At 49.9% G+C, this 15452-nt stretch overlaps 1 protein-coding gene across 3 annotated transcripts in view; it reads left to right on the forward strand.

Annotated features, from left to right (window-relative positions):
• The window catches only part of DNAJA3 (DnaJ heat shock protein family (Hsp40) member A3), a 29675-nt gene that overhangs the window by 12934 nt on the left and 1289 nt on the right, over positions 1-15452 (forward strand). For 2 of the 3 annotated variants that reach the window (XM_049637429.1, XM_049637431.1), the window contains 6 exons: positions 2611-2758; positions 3803-3867; positions 5812-5940; positions 6473-6588; positions 7841-7938; positions 14753-14869. In XM_049637429.1, the coding sequence (XP_049493386.1) occupies positions 2611-2758; positions 3803-3867; positions 5812-5940; positions 6473-6588; positions 7841-7938; positions 14753-14856 (660 nt within the window). In that variant the 3' untranslated portion in view covers positions 14857-14869. The remainder of the gene's footprint in view (positions 1-2610; positions 2759-3802; positions 3868-5811; positions 5941-6472; positions 6589-7840; positions 7939-14752; positions 14870-15452) is intronic. The other variant, XM_049637430.1, reaches the window with a different exon arrangement.

The following is a 15452-nucleotide window of genomic DNA, read 5'->3' on the forward strand; positions in this document are numbered from 1 at the left end:
TTCCCTGAAAATTTTGGTAATTTGAAACCGTTGCTGGGGGGCGGGGGGTTTAAATTTTGCTTGAAGTGTAATCATTTTTTTCTTTTGGTAAGTTTTTTATATAATACAAACATACAGAACAGTATAAAGAGCCACTCCCTTATTCCTTACCCAGATTCACCAGTTGTTAACATTCTGTCCCATTTGCACTGTCATATCTGTTGTGTATTTTCAAGGAACAAGAATGTTCTTTTATGCAACCACAACACAGTTGTCACTATCAGGAAATTTAACGTTGCTAGAATACCATTTTCTATACTCATTCTCATGTGTTCACTTGTCCTTACAATGTCCTTTTTTTCCTGATCCAGGATCCATGCTGGGATTTTGCATAGTGTTTGGTTGTCATATCTTTTGTCTCCTTTAATCTGGGAACGGTTTCTCGGCCTTTCTTTTTCTTTATGACCTTGACATTTTTTAGGATTACAGGCCAGCTGTTTTGTAGAATGCCCTTTATATTGGGGTTCATCTGATATTTTCTCATGACCAGATTCAGATCACATATTTTTGGTGAAACGTCACAGAGGGGTAGTGCCCTTGACACTGGATCACGTCAGGAGTCGTGAGGTGTCAGTTTGTCCCATTAGTGATGACGTGACATTGGATCATGAGTAGTTAGTTAAGATAGTGTCCACCAGGTTTCTTCACTGTAAAGTTGTTAATTTTCCCTTTGAGATTAATGAGGAAGTTGTGGTGAGGCACATACTGACTTCTGAACTCCAGATCACCGCGTTGATTGTAGGAGACTGAAAAATGGGGTGTACTGCCTCTCTGTAACCATTCCTGAAACCTCTGGGAGCTGAGCAGTTACCTTTTAAAGAGAGTAGTGCCCCTCTGATTACAACAGCGATTGCTGAGAAAACAAAAGAGAAACCTGGCCACCCAGAGCAGCTAGTCTGGTCCCTGAGGCCACTACTGCCCTGTTCTCACTGTACCTGAGGGCCATGTGGGAAGAAAGGGGGGCTGGGTCCTCCCTATCTTCCCCCGGCCCCCACCACTGGTGCCCCAGGAGCAAGGAGGCAGGCAGCCCCTGTTGCTGGCGTGGTGCTGCTTGTTCTGCCCCCCGCCCCCGAGTGTCCTCTCCCCCATCCTCCCTGCGCACCCCCATCCTTCAGGGGCCTCTTGGCCCCCAGCCCCTCCCACAGCTGGTGGGGCCTTGTGTTCTGTGGCTACTACCCCCAGCTCCTCACTGGTTAGAAAGTGGTTACTTCTTTTGTTTAACCTAACTTCTTTACACTGTTCATTTTGTTTTGTTTTTTTTTAGAAAGCGGGAAAGGGGGAGAGAGGGCGGGAGAGTGCGTGCACGAGTGGGCAGATGGACAGAGGGAGAGAGACAATCCCAAGCAGGCTCCATACTCAGCACAGAGCCCAACAAGGGCTCCATAGGACGACCCTGGGATCATGACCTGAGCCAAAATCAAGTCAGATATTCACTTGACTGAGCCACCTAGGCGTCCCCCTGCCTGTTTTGTAAATTATCGAAAAGTACTTGTTCTGACACAACAGTCGGAGGAATACATAAAGAAAATGTCAGTAATCGCCCCTTGCCTGGACTCCCAAGTTAGTAACTTGAGGTGTTCTTTCCACAACTCAGTCTCTGTCTCCATACAAAAAAATTTCTTTTTAAAGCAAAAACTTTCTAATGAGAGTATATTACACATACTCTTTGTTGTGCAACTTGCTTTGGTCTTTGATGGATCATGCCCATTCCTCCAGGCCGATACATGCAGATCTCATTTTCCAACTTAATACTTAGGTTTCAGTGCTACAGGAAAACCCTCTACACATATGGCCTTCCATCTGATGCCTCTACTTTCTGTGACACAGACCTCCAAAGGTGGAATTGCTGGGACAAATAATTCTTACATTTAAAATGTCTCTAATTTAAAATTTATCATGTTTAAAAATGTACGTGTTTATATTTGCACACTGTCCAGAATTCTGAAGGAAAAACGAAAGTACAGTGAAAAGTTAAGTGTTCCTCCCCAAGCCCCACCCCCTAATTGTTCCAGGCATCCTCCTTAGAGGCACAGCTCTAGTGACCTTCTTGTGTATCCTGCTTTAGACGGACACGCACATTTCAAGCCATCTGTATGGAGGTTCCAGTGACCCAAGGTAGCACTCTGTACATGGTGCTGCACCGTTTGCTTCGGTTTTTACAACTCAGTGATCTCAGAAAGCATTTCTCACCCATGTGCAGTGTTCTGTTAACGTGGTTACACCATGATTTTTCAGGCAGCTCACTCCTGGTGGCCACCCAGGCTGCAAGGGACGTACGCTGTTGCACGAGTGTGGTCTGTAGGGCACAGCCCCACAGATGCACACTCAGTTCTCATAGCTGCCAGAGTGTTTTCCACACGTCTGTGACTGCATCATCTTGCATGACGTCTGCATCCTTTGGGAGAAAGGTGTGGGTCCCTGTGTTCTTAGGCAGTATGTTTTAGTGCGTGTTCACACAGAACACGAGTCTTTGATGAAACATTTCTCTGCCGTGCATTGTGTTCTCAGAGGCTTGGCCATTAGAGTTTACCTGTGTACCTAAGGGTTCCATCTTTTTCGTCTCTTTATCAGGAAACCATAAATACAGGCCCCTTTGTGATGCGCTCCACGTGTCGGAGGTGTGGTGGCCGAGGCTCCATCATCACGACTCCCTGCGTCATATGCAGAGGAGCCGGACAGGCCAAGCAGAAGAAGAAAGTGGTGATCCCTGTGCCTGCCGGTGGGTCCTGGGCTCCTCCACGTACCGGGGCTGGGACAGCTGGGGCCTTTGTTTCCCTGTGATTGGGCTGTTGTAAAAGCTGTGGTGAAGGATCTGGAGCCCCGGATTGGAGGGGGAACTGGAATCTCCTTGCGTTTTCCTCTCTGTACTAGTTGTCCTTAAAATCTACCCTTGCATGCCTCGTGGGCAGAAGGTACCTGACACGCCTGCTCTGCTCCCCTGTGGAGCTCCTCCACCTTCGTTCAACGAGGCCAGCATTGTCACTGTGGCCAGCCCTGTCTGCACCACTACCCCTTCCTCCTAGCCCCCAGGGGCCGCCTGTGACTGCTCTCGCCAGCTGGGTCTTGTTCCCAGGATGGACTTTCTGCAGGGCAGTCTGATCGTGTCACTTGCCCTGAAGCCTGTGACTCCTGGGGTGAGAAATGCCACCTGTCTCAGCCCCTTCTGGCCTCTGCAGCCTCTCCTCTTGTTGCCTGCCCTGCGGCCTTCCTGCAGCTGCCTTCATGCAGCTCTTCGAATGGGCCATAATGCCTCTAGACAGAGCCTTGTCATATGTCACTCCCTGTGTCTGAAGCTCACTTTCCACCTTCTTTTCTCAGCGGGTTAACTCTTCTCCCAGAGCTGCTAGCTTGAGTGTTGCCTCTCTAGAGCAGCTTCTGGAACTCTCCCTGTTCCTAGATGTCCTTTGTCCTTGCTTCTACGAACACGTTTCTGTTTGTAATGATGCACTTGTTAGTGTTGTTATTTGGGTGATAGCTGTCTCCCCTACTAAATTCTAAACTCACCGACATGCTACATGGACCTGGTAGGAGCAGGTGTCCAGGGAACTTGGATAAACGAATAGAAGGCGCTCTTGTTTGGGGATCACTTGCTGTACTTGCTCCTTTGAGAAGTTGCACCCATTGGATGTACTGTGGATAATTGTGTTGTTCCTCATTAATAGGAACGGGTAAGGAAGTCAGTGGTTTGTAAATGGATTTAGGGCAGGAAACTCCATGGGAGGTCCCCAAATAAATGTTCCCTTTTGAACTTTTGTTCTTACAGGAGTCGAGGATGGCCAGACGGTGCGGATGCCTGTCGGAAAAAGAGAAATTTTCATCACATTCAGGGTGGGTGCTCTGCTCGCACAGCTTCTCGGGCCCTTGCCCTCTTGCAGGGAGGTGGGCGCTCATGGGGGCGTGTCTAAGGGAAACAGTGGCCACCTCGGTGGGGTTATGAAACATGTATCACGTCAAGCCTTTGTGCTACGTTTGGACAGAACAGTTTCCTCAAGATTTTTATAAGTTGGAAAACATAGGACACATAAAAATATAGAATGCATCTCTGTAATTTTTTTAAAAATTTACTTATTTTGAGAGAAACAGAGACCACACAAGTGGGAGAGGGGCAGAGAGACAGGGAGAGAGAATCCCAAGCAGGCTTTGCACTGCCAGCACAGGGCGCCTGATGTGGGGCTTGATCCCACGAAGCCATGAGATCATGACCTGAGCCGAAACCAAGAGTTGGATGCTCAACTGACTGAGCCACCCAGACCCCCCTCCTTGTGATTTTAAATTTATGTATCAAATTGTTCGTGGGGGTGGTAAGAGCCAAAGGTGCAGTTTTACCTACTGTGTGCAGAGACAGACCTGGTTTCTGAGACAGGAGATGGTAAAGGAGATACAGTTCTTGTCCCCACATTTCTGCCGTGTGCCCCAGGAAAGCCATGTGAGCGCAGCAGGGGAAGGCACAGGCTGTGTGCAAGACACCCTCACTCATAATAGCAAGACACTGACGACAGTCTGCTGCCCTCGGATAAGAGAGTGAATGAGAGAACCGTGCTGTGGCCAGAGTGCCTCAGAGCAGCCACGGGAAGAAACCAGAGCCATACGTTCAGCACAACTGAGACTTCTCAGTTACTTTGAGGGAAAGAAAGCAGATTGCGAGTGGATGCAGGGAGGGAGACTGTCTATAAACACTTTTAAAGCACGTGACAGGGTGCTACATATTATTTGGGGACATGTACATATGTGGGAATGAGAACTGCTACAGTCAGCGTGGGGCCACTCTGGAGGGGGAGGAGCCAGGGGCTTCACTGCATCGCGATGTTTTATTACCTCCACTGGGTTGTGGGCGTTCTGCGTGTGTGATGTAATTTACTTTGCCTGTTCAAAAAATTTTTTCTTAGTGTTTTATTTATTTTTGAGAGAGAGACAGAATACCAGTGGGGGAGGGGCAGAGAGAGGATGTGTCCATCGTGAGACACAGAATCCCAGGCAGGCTCCAGGCTCTGAGCTGTCAGCACAGAGCCCGACACGGGTCTCGAACCCACGAACTGCAAGATCATGACCTGAGCTAAAGTCTGACGCTTAACCTACTGAGCCATCTAGGCGCCCCTACTTTTCCTGTTCATGCGTGTGTGAGATATTTTGTAATTTAAAACACAGATAAAAATACCGTAAAGCGTGAAGTGCTAGACGAGGAATCAAAGACAAAGGCAGCCAGCTGTCAGCCAGGCTCTCCAGTGGGCTTGGTGGGAGTTTCAGACCCTGCTCCCACCTGATAATAGACAAGAACAGAGAGAGGGGAAATCACTGCAAGGCAAGAAGTGTCTTTGAGGCCCCAAAAGTAGTGCTTGTGCATCAGAATCATTCCACTGCTGTCTGTCTGTCTTGAAGGTAGTTTGTACCAGATGACTGTTTGGAAAATAAACTGTGCCTTTGTAGATGTACTAATCTCTGTTTCCTTATACCTGCCAGTAGAGTAAGCTTTTTTTTTTTTTTTATGTTTAATAAGCCAATTTTACTTTTTTTATTTGCCCATTGGGACGGCTTGATCTGAGACCGACACTCTTGTGTCGCTATGTAGAAATGAATCTGACCTGTAACTCCCGGAGCCTGGGGTCATGTTCTGCTTTGGCAAAAGTACATCCTCTCCCTTGATGCTGTGCTCTTCAGCAAAGAAGCAGCGTATCGCATGCCGGACCCTGTGCCCAGGCTGCTGAGATGGGCTGTTGTCCAGTCTCGAGAAGGACTTCTGCACGCATAACCACATCTCTCCTGCTTGGACCGTAGGTGCAGAAAAGCCCCGTGTTCCGGAGGGACGGTGCAGACATCCACTCCGACCTCTTTATTTCCATAGCTCAGGCTCTTCTTGGGGGGACAGCCAGAGCGCAAGGCCTGTACGAGACGATTAACGTGACGGTAAGAGGCCGAGAACGTGTTTGCCACTCTTGTCCTTTGTTGCTATTTTTTTTTTCCCCTCTGTGAACCGGCTGAGAAGTGGCTAGAACCTGTGGCCGAGCAGCCTGTTGGAGACTCAGTGATGGGGTCTGGGGGAAGTAGGGGAATGTTAGGCCATTCCTTGGGTGTGAATCACAGACTGTAGACCCTGATGAAGGAATCACCAGTGAAGGCAGGTCCTGGGTCACATCCACGCCTCTGCTGGCACCAGGGAGCAGCCCCAGCACTGTGCCCCTGTGTTGGCTTTGCCCCCTCCCAGGTCACACTCTCTGTGCTCCCTCACTCCTGCTGTGGGCTCAGCTTCCCGAACTGCCTGCCCCCACATGCTTGTTTTGGGCTCTGCTCCAGGTGGACCCCGGTTTAGCCAGCTTCCATGTGGATGTCTGGAAACCTGAATGGGAGTTCTTTCCAAGGAGTGAGTCTTAGTGTAGTGAAATGTTTCCATTTGAGCAACTGTAGACCAAGGAAAACCACAGATTTCTTTTCTTTATAGATACCCCCTGGGATTCAGACAGACCAGAAGATTCGGATGAGTGGGAAAGGTATCCCCCGGATTAACAGCTACGGCTATGGAGATCACTACATTCACATCAAGATAAGAGTTCCAAAGTGCGTGCCCACGTAACCATGGTGAGGTCCGCCCAATCTCTGCATTTTCCCCACCTAGCAGGACCCGGTTTTGAGGGCTTTTTACCTGCCAGGCCTTATGCCGACCCAGACCGCCCGGCCCGTTGTGGGTCCGCTGCCGTAAGCACTGAGGCTTGTGCCAGTTATTTCTACCTTACAGTCAGATGTGTCCTGCCCAGGTTCTCCATCTGCAAAGTGGGCATAATAAGGCCACCCTCATTAGTTGCTGGAAAACTGAATAATACATAAGGGACACTTAGCAATAGCTGCTGTTGTTGGTTTTATCATTACTGCTCTCAGGGCACTGGGGGTCTCGTGGGAGACACGAATCTGTAACTGGATCATAGCACATGACGTCTCCGTTCTTTGGGAGAAAGGTTTGAGTCGAGTGCTGTGGCATCCAGGATAGGCATGGCTCACCCTATTGGGGAGGGTGAGCGAAATTTCTGGCACTACTTTTTTTTTAATTAAAAGGTTTTTTTTTATTTTGAGAGAGAGAGAGAGAGAGAGAATGAGCAGGGGAGTGGCAGAGAGAAGGGGACAGAGGATCTGAAGTGGGCTTGCGTAGACAGCAGAGAGCCCAACGTGGGGCTCGAACCCATGAACCATGAGATTATGACCTGAACGGAAGTCAGACGCTTAATCTACTGAACCACCTAGGTGCCCCCTGGTGCTCCTTTTAATTAGTTAACTTTCTACATATGACACTTATAAGAGCCCCTCCCCCCTCAACTTAAGGTATTTTAGGAGATTTTTTTTTTTTTTTTTTTTTTTATCACGGTGCTTGGGTAGCTCAGTCGGTTAACCATCCAACTCTTGATTTTGAGTCACGTCATGATCTCACAGTTCATGAGATCAAGGTCCTCGTCGGGGCTCTCTCTTTCCCTCTCTCTATGTCCTTTTGTACATGCATGCACATGTGTGCTCTCTCTCAAACTAAATAAACAAAGAATTAAACATTTTTATTATCAAAGTATAATCGACTTACAGCGTTATATTAGTTTCACGTGTACAACATAAAGATTCAACAGTTTGATATGTTATGCAGTGCTCACCATGATCAGTGTAATTCAGGTTTTCTTTATTGAAGCTTTGAGGGGGTGGCTCTTAGGTTCGGGGTGTGTGCCTCTGCCTTATTGTGTCCCCACATTTTCCACATGCTTACGTGGAAACCGGCCCAGCCCATCATTTAAAGGGCTGCCCAGAGGAAACACTCAATTTGTTTGCTCCACAGGAGACTCACAAGCCGGCAGCAGAGCCTGATCCTGAGCTATGCCGAGGATGAGACCGACGTGGAGGGGACGGTGAATGGTGTCACCAATACAAGCACGGGTAAGGTGGCAACACGTGGAAGGCCTCTCAGTCCTTGGAGGGTGCATGGTTCAGAAACACGTTGGGGTCTGCCCTTGCGGGGAGCATGACAGAGGGGCGCTGGGAGCCAGGAACAGCCTCCCGCCGGCCACTCTAACTTGCCCTGTGTGTGCAGAGGTCAGAGAGTGTCAGCTCGCCTCCTGCCGGAGGGCAGCCATGTGTCTGCGAGAGCTGTTCTGAGTTCTGTCCGTGGTTCTGCCGCTCGCCCTGTGACCTTGGGCACATCCCCACATGAGATTCCTTGTAACAGCTTAAGGAGGAGACAGATGGGAAGACTTTATGCAATCCTGACCCAGAACGCCTCCCCAAGATTTCAGAGTGTCTTGTAAGTGACAGCTACCAAAGCCGTAAAAAAGCCAGTCGACCGAGCGCAAACCTGCCTGTGCACAGCAGGTCTAACTTTGAGTTCGTCCGGCAGCGAACAAATGCTGCGTTTACCCTGAGCTCGGATGTCAGGCTGTATCTATAGAGTGTTTTTAAATACTAGCTATTTGATACCAAAATGCTGGCAGGCACAGGCTGTGGTGATGGCCGCCTCTGCTGCAGCGCCTCTTCCCGTGGGAGGTGGGGGCCCTGCGGAGGAGATGCTGGTCCTCCGTTGGTGGGGACTCGGCCCGGGATGGGGCGAGCTGCGTGGTGAACTGGCCTCAGCTGCACAGGTGTTCCCCCCTTACATCATTCTGCTTGTGTGGGTCCTGGATGCCCCTCCCTTGTCCTCAGAGCCTGAACGGCACTAGGGAGTGTGTGGTCACTCAGAGCAGGTGATGGCATCCAGGGGTGGGTTTCCAGGAAGGGAGGGCTGGTCTTGGAGCCTAGGGCTGGAGGTCCCAGCAGCAACTGCCTTTGCGTGGACTTGCTGGGCTTCTGTGGAGTCCAGGGGGCCAGGTCGTCTGTGACAAAGCAGCCACCACAAAGCCTGTCGGGAGCCTGACCAAACATGGAAAGGTTTGGTACCTGGATTTCTTACACTCTTGTTACAGCCCTTGTACTGAAAAGTGGAAATAGCCGTTCCACGTAATTGTAGTTGTGCTTCCTGAATTGCAAATGTTCCCAGTCACCTGGCAGGGGAGATTTTCCTCCTCTCCCAACCACAGGAGAACTTGAGGTCGGCCCTGTGAGTCGTGACGCGGGCCTTGTTCACTAGATTAGAACATTGGTGTTTTTGTTAAACTCTTTTCTGGTAGTTTAACTTGAGAGTTGATCATACAGTCAGCTTATGAGTATCCTTTGAACCCTCGTGACTTCTGTGGTTCCTTGTCCTCATAGCTAGTTCCCCGCCCTCACTCAGCCTGGATTTATTGGGAACCTCTGGTGTGACAGACACTCTGTCACTTCTTCCTTTTAAATTTTTACTGACATAATTTTGTTGAGCATAGTTTAACTTTGATGCATGGATTGAGCGCATTTCTGAAAAGTTGTTGTAAAGTGATGTAGTACGCCAAATTCTTTTTTCCCTACTCACTTTCATTGTCATTTCAGAGCTGTGTTCTCGTGGGAAATTTGGCTCCCAGATGTAATTTTTTTTTTAATGTTTATTTATGAGAGAGAGAGAGAGAGAGAGAGGCCGAGTGTAGGTGGGGGAGGAGCAGAGAGAGGAGGAGACACAGAATCTGAAGCAGGCTCTAGGCTTTAAGCTGTCAGCACAGAGCCCAACTCACAAACTGCAAGATCTCGAACTCACAAACTGCAAGATCATGACCTGAGCCGAAGTCAGACGCTTAACCCACTGAGCCACCCAGGGGCCCTGGACATAATTTTTTAAATAGCATTTAAGAATCTTAGAATTGGCTTCAAAGAATGCTGCCCAGACATGGTTAAATTTCATTATACTGTGAAGACAGTTATTTTGCAATCTGCATGTGAAAATACGACAGTACTTATAATTCTCATTTCCTGACAACCTCACTAACAGTGGGTCATATTTATTTAAGTAGAGTCTGAATCTCTTATTTCAAACATTTAACAAAATCTAAACTGAAGTTATGTTAGAAACAGTTATGTTCAGGGGCGCCTGGGTGGCTCAGTCGGTTAAGCGGCCGACTTCGGCTCAGGTCATGATCTCGCAGTCCGTGAGTTCGAGCCCCGCGTCAGGCTCTGTGCTGACAGCTCGGAGCCTGGAGCCTGTTTCACATTCTGTGTCTCCCTCTCTTTCTGACCCTCCCCCGTTCATGCTCTGTCTCTCTCTGTCTCAAAAATAAATAAACGTTAAAAAAAATTTTTTTTAAATAAAAAAAAAAAGAAACAGTTATGTTCAGGTATCATTGCTTTGTGGAATAAAGTGTTACTCAGATCACTTTTTTTTTTTTTTTTTGAGACAGAGACAGACCATGAGCAGGGGAGGGGCAGACAGAGAGGGAGACAGCAGGCTCCAGGCTCTGAGCTGTCAGCACAGAGCCCGATATGGGGCTCGAACTCACGGACCATGAGATCACGACCTGAGCCGAAGTCGGACGCTCACCGACTGAGCCACCCAGGAGCCCCTCAGATCACTTTTTTAGTAGCCTCCAAATACACGTGAGTCAGGGAGCCCTCAGAACCTGACAGGAGCTGTCAGGTACAAACTGATTTCTGGGCGTCTATACTTTCATTAGGGAAAAGGGCACCTGAAGGGCATTTGGAGTAGATATAATTACATAGGAAACCGACCCAAAAGGTTTGGGGGATTTAATATCCCTTGCCTATTTTTGGTCCCTAGTACAGCTGGTGAAAACCTTAACAGCTGACCCTTGCTTCTTCCCCATTCTGTGAATCAGAAAGTCCAGAAAGACACCGTGCACTCAGGGACTCTCAGTACTCAGGGCGGAGCATAGAAGACACAGGGAGTCGGCAAAGTCTATTATTGCGAGACTGAGTTAGAGACAGTGTGGCTCAGGGTTTGTGCTTCTGGGTCCTCGTTAACTCTTGGTGACAGTACACATACATTTACCTGGAGTTGTAGAAAGCAGTTCCAGAGCTCACTGTCTGGGAATCCCACCTGCCGTTTCTCCTCTCCGACAGAGTTGGCAGCGTTGACCTTCACACAGGGTGCTGGCAGGAGGAAGATGAAGGAAAAGACAAAATTTTAGTAGAACGAGAGGTACTTTGCTGGCTCAGCCTGTGTGTGTAGTCGGCTCAGGGAGTCAGGCTGTGTGTATAGACCTGCACCTCCACCTGCAGGGCGGCCCCGGTCCCCAGAAGTCAGGTCCTGGAGTCCTCTCGGTCTCTGTTTCTTCAAACATAAGTTCCTTTAGCATTTGTTACGTGCTAAGAGATGACACAGAGACAGAGTCCGTGCCGTCATCCAGCTTATAGATAACGGGAGAAGACAGCAAGCACTGAGCCCCAGATACGTACTGAACCCTTCTCTTTTAAAAAAAAAAATTTTTTTTTTTAACGTTTATTTATTTTTGAGACAGAGAGAGACAGAGCATGAACAGGGGAGGGGCAGAGAGAGAGGGAGACACAGAACCGGAAGCAGGCTCCAGGCTCTGAGCCATCAGCCCAGAGCCCGATGCGGGGCTCGAACTCACAGACCGCAAGATCGTGACCTGAACTGAAGTCGGCGCTTAACCGACTGCGCCACCCAGGCGCCCCTACCCTGAACCCTTCTCTTAAGAGAAGCTTGTGCCGGGGCGCCTGGGTGGCGCAGTCGGCTAAGCGTCCGACTTCAGCCAGGTCACGATCTCGCGGTCCGTGAGTTCGAGCCCCGCGTCAGGCTCTGGGCTGATGGCTCGGAGCCTGGAGCCTGTTTCCGATTCTGTGTCTCCCTCTCTCTCTGCCCCTCCCCCGTTCATGCTCTGTCTCTCTCTGTCCCAAAAATAAAAAAATAAAAATAAAAAAAAAAAAAAGAGAAGCTTGTGCCGATGGAAAAAACATTTTGGCCCATATTCCTGGGATGATTGTTACTCTTCCCCTGGGATCACAGTATAAACAGCTATCAGGCAGCTCTAACTTGGAATCCCTGCCTAATAAGTTGGCGTGTTTCTTCTTTGAATCCCCCAACACTTTCCATGGCGCCTGGCACAGGGCTGGTTCACAGGAAATGTTGATTGAGTTTATTTGAATTCATTTTTCTCATGTCGCTGGGAGATACTCTGAGAGATGGGAGTACAAGCTCTTCCCCAGGAGAGAAGAGACCTGTGGCCTCAGGCTGGACCTCTGTGTTGGCTGAGCAGCCCCTCTGGGTGTGGTCACCTTCTGAAGGTGTAGACTAGAAATGGTCATGTAGTGCCCATTCAGCTGGAGTGGGCATTTCCTCTTTATTCTAAAGGCACAAGTGACATGCTGGCTGTATTTAAAGAAGCTTTAGAAGCACAGTGCCTTTGTTTGTATCCTGTCCTGAGACCAGAAGGCATCTGAATGTCCGCGACATCCGTAAGGACACATCCCTCCTCCTGTCCTAGGTTAGAAAAACAGTGTGTATATAGACTTTGTCATCTATGTGTGTAGTTTATTCCTGACATTTGGTTCAGAATTTTAAATTTAGTGCTTATAGCCTTTGATGTCCCTGCCAGTGAACCTTATTCCTGAAGGAGTCCTTTTATCCAAATTTAAAATAGAGATAAGACCGGAGTTCCTGGTGGTAGAGGGTGATCTGGCATGTTTGCGTTTTGTTGTTTTATTTTTGTTGTTGTGAATCATTAACCTGTTAACTGGTTGCTTATTCTGGGGCCTTTGGCCACTGTGGCTCACATACCTGTAGCCATGGGGGCATCACCGTTTCCCACCTTCTGAATGATGAGGACAGCAGAGTTGCGGGGAGGAGGGTGACGGCAGTCTGAGTTTCTGTGCCCTGTTGTGACTCGTAGTTAACAGCTTGGCAACGTACGAGGCAAGGCCCCACTCTGCCCTTATCATCTGTAAAGGCTTGGGCAAATTACTTAAGCTCTCCAGGCCTCAGCTTTACCATCTGTAAGTTGGAAATGATAGCAGCCTGTATTTCATAGGGTTCTTACGTGATTAAATGAGATCACGTAGGTAAAGCATTTGACACGGTACGTGGCACACATTAAAAGCTCCGTCAGCTAGAACTCATAGTGACCCATGCGCACGCACAAAGGTCTGCCATTCCCAGAGCAAGGGCACGATAAAATCAGTCCGTACTCTCCTCTCCTGTGTCCAGGGAGGCCCAGGAGTGATGGGAAATTTCTGGTTTGCGGGTTGCTTTGTGTGAGGAGGCTCTTTGTTACTTAAGGCATCACGTCAGAACGGGGGATGTGAGGGACTAAGGGAAGGCACACATGGCCTTGCAACCTGTGGCGGTGGGCACCTCTCACGGGGATCTGCTCTGGTGACTCTGCAGTGCCCGGGGTCCTCTGCTGGGGAACCCTGGGAGTCGGGGATCACTCAGCCACCTTGACTTTGGTGATAGCTCACACCTTGGTTAGCACATCCTTGTTTGGGGCTATTGCTCTCTCTGAAGACGTTTCTGAGCTCTGAGAGCATGCCAGGTCCACAAGACTGCCCAGGGTGCTGTACCCAGGGGCGACTCCACCCACCCCTGCTTGGAGCCTGGTGCCCAGATCTTTGGGCCTCTTATTGATGAAGGCATCTTTTTTTTTTTTTTAATGAAAAAAAAATGTTTATTTATTTTTGAGAGAGAGTGCAAGGGGGAGAGGAGCAGAGAGAGAAGGAGACACACAATCCCAAGCAGGTTCTAGGCTCTGAGCTGTCAGCACAGAGCCCGATGTGGGGCTTGAATCCACGAACCGTGAGATCATGACTTGAGCTGAAGTTGGACACTTAACTGACTGAGCAACCCAGGCGCCCCTCACTAATGATGGCATTTTAGACTGAGATCTTGGGAACCGTGATCCTTTTTTACTGCGCTATGCATCGTACTTGGCATATACAACCTAGCATGTTAGAAACACGCCCTGTGCTGAGTACAGGAGCTCATGGCAGAAGCTTGTCCTGCCTGCCTAGTGGTTGGCAGTTCTTGAAAAGGACAGATTTATGCAGCAGAGTTGATCTCCATAATCTCAGCTTGGGCCCTGAAAAAACGGCCAAGTAGCTTCCCTGTTTCTAGGGCATGTAGGGTCACATGCCCTTGACGGGGAGTTTGCCCAGGGACGCATAGGGTGCCCAACTGCTGTTGTTACAGGGAAGAAGTGCACGTGTCGTGGGATTCCACAAGGCAGCGAGTCCCTTCCCTGGGTGTCCCAGAGACCCCAGGTGCACACGTATGGAGCGTGGAAGCTGGTCATTTGGTCTTGGTATGTGTTCTTCACCTGCTTGGAGTCAGTGACTTGGTTGTTAGGAGCTTGGGCTCTGGCCCTCGCTGCTTGTGTTTGAACTCCATTCTCCCCACCACCTACCGGCTCTGAGACCTTGGGCAAACTATCTAATATAACTCTCTCTGTGCTTCGTGGTTTCTGTTGTTGTTGTTTTGTTTTTTAATGTGTGAAATTTGTGTGTAAAGGATTGAGTGAGCTACTGTGGGATCTGCGTGGCCTGACCTGGAAGGCATGTGGCACTTGGCGGTTGTTACAGTTGTTCAGGTGGAGTTAGCTGGTCACTGTCCTTCTCTCTGTCTTGTTTCCCTGTTGTGGGTCAGTGACTCGAGGAGCAGTTGGGATACACTAAATAAAGCACTGAGAGGCCCTTCTGCTTCAGTCATCTAACAGGCGAGGCCACGCTGGCTGACCTGGGAGCCACCCCCTCCCCTCTCAGGGTGGTGCTTGGTGGCTTCTTGAGTGGCAAGCCCCTGGGTGGCCAGTGTGGGTAGGCGGAGCGAGGGATGGGACTCCTGGAGGTGGCTCCCTTGACCCCAGTTCTTTCTGCTGTTTGTGCCCAGGTGGCAGGACCATGGATAGCTCCGCAGGAGGCAAGGCTAGGCCTGAGGCTGGGGAGGACAAGGAGGGATTCCTTTCCAAACTTAAGAAAATGTTTACCTCCTGATATCCCAGGCGAGGTAGGAAAACCCCAAGGTTTCTTCCCCCTTTGTTTCCCTCTATGAACTAACCCTGTTTTCCTTCACCTTAACCAATATCATACCCCCGTCTCCCTGCTCCCAGGCTCGGAAGGGTTGCCAGTGTAAGTGTGGCGTATCTGGCTCCACTCAGAGCCAGGCCTCCCGGCCCGTGGAGAGGCCTGCATCAGGGCAGGGTGGTGGCGTTGGCCGGCGGTGCTGGGCGGAACCAGACTGCAGCGGCCGGCCTTCTGCCATGTCCACTTCTGGAGAGGTTGCACGGGGGGGGTGCCTCACAGTCCTCCTTCCACCAGCTTCCAGGGGGGCCGCGTCCCACAGTGGTGGGAACCAGGCTGCCCACAGTCACAGAGGGCGAGTCACAGCAGAGCCAGGCCTAGAACTCAGACCCCCCCCCCCAACCTCCTGCGGAGTCATGTTCCCTGCCTGGGAGCCGCAGGGCCGTGTAAACCTCAGGGGGCTGCCACGAGTCGTGCTCGCTCACTGTGGTGTCTCGGGACTCACTCTTCTCTTGTTCTGGTCCCTGGTGGCTGGGACTCCTCGTGCAGCTCCTTCCCAGGGATGATAG

Source organism: Panthera uncia, chromosome E1, assembly GCF_023721935.1.
Source record: "Panthera uncia isolate 11264 chromosome E1, Puncia_PCG_1.0, whole genome shotgun sequence".
In the NCBI taxonomy this organism is placed as follows: Eukaryota; Metazoa; Chordata; class Mammalia; order Carnivora; family Felidae; genus Panthera; species Panthera uncia.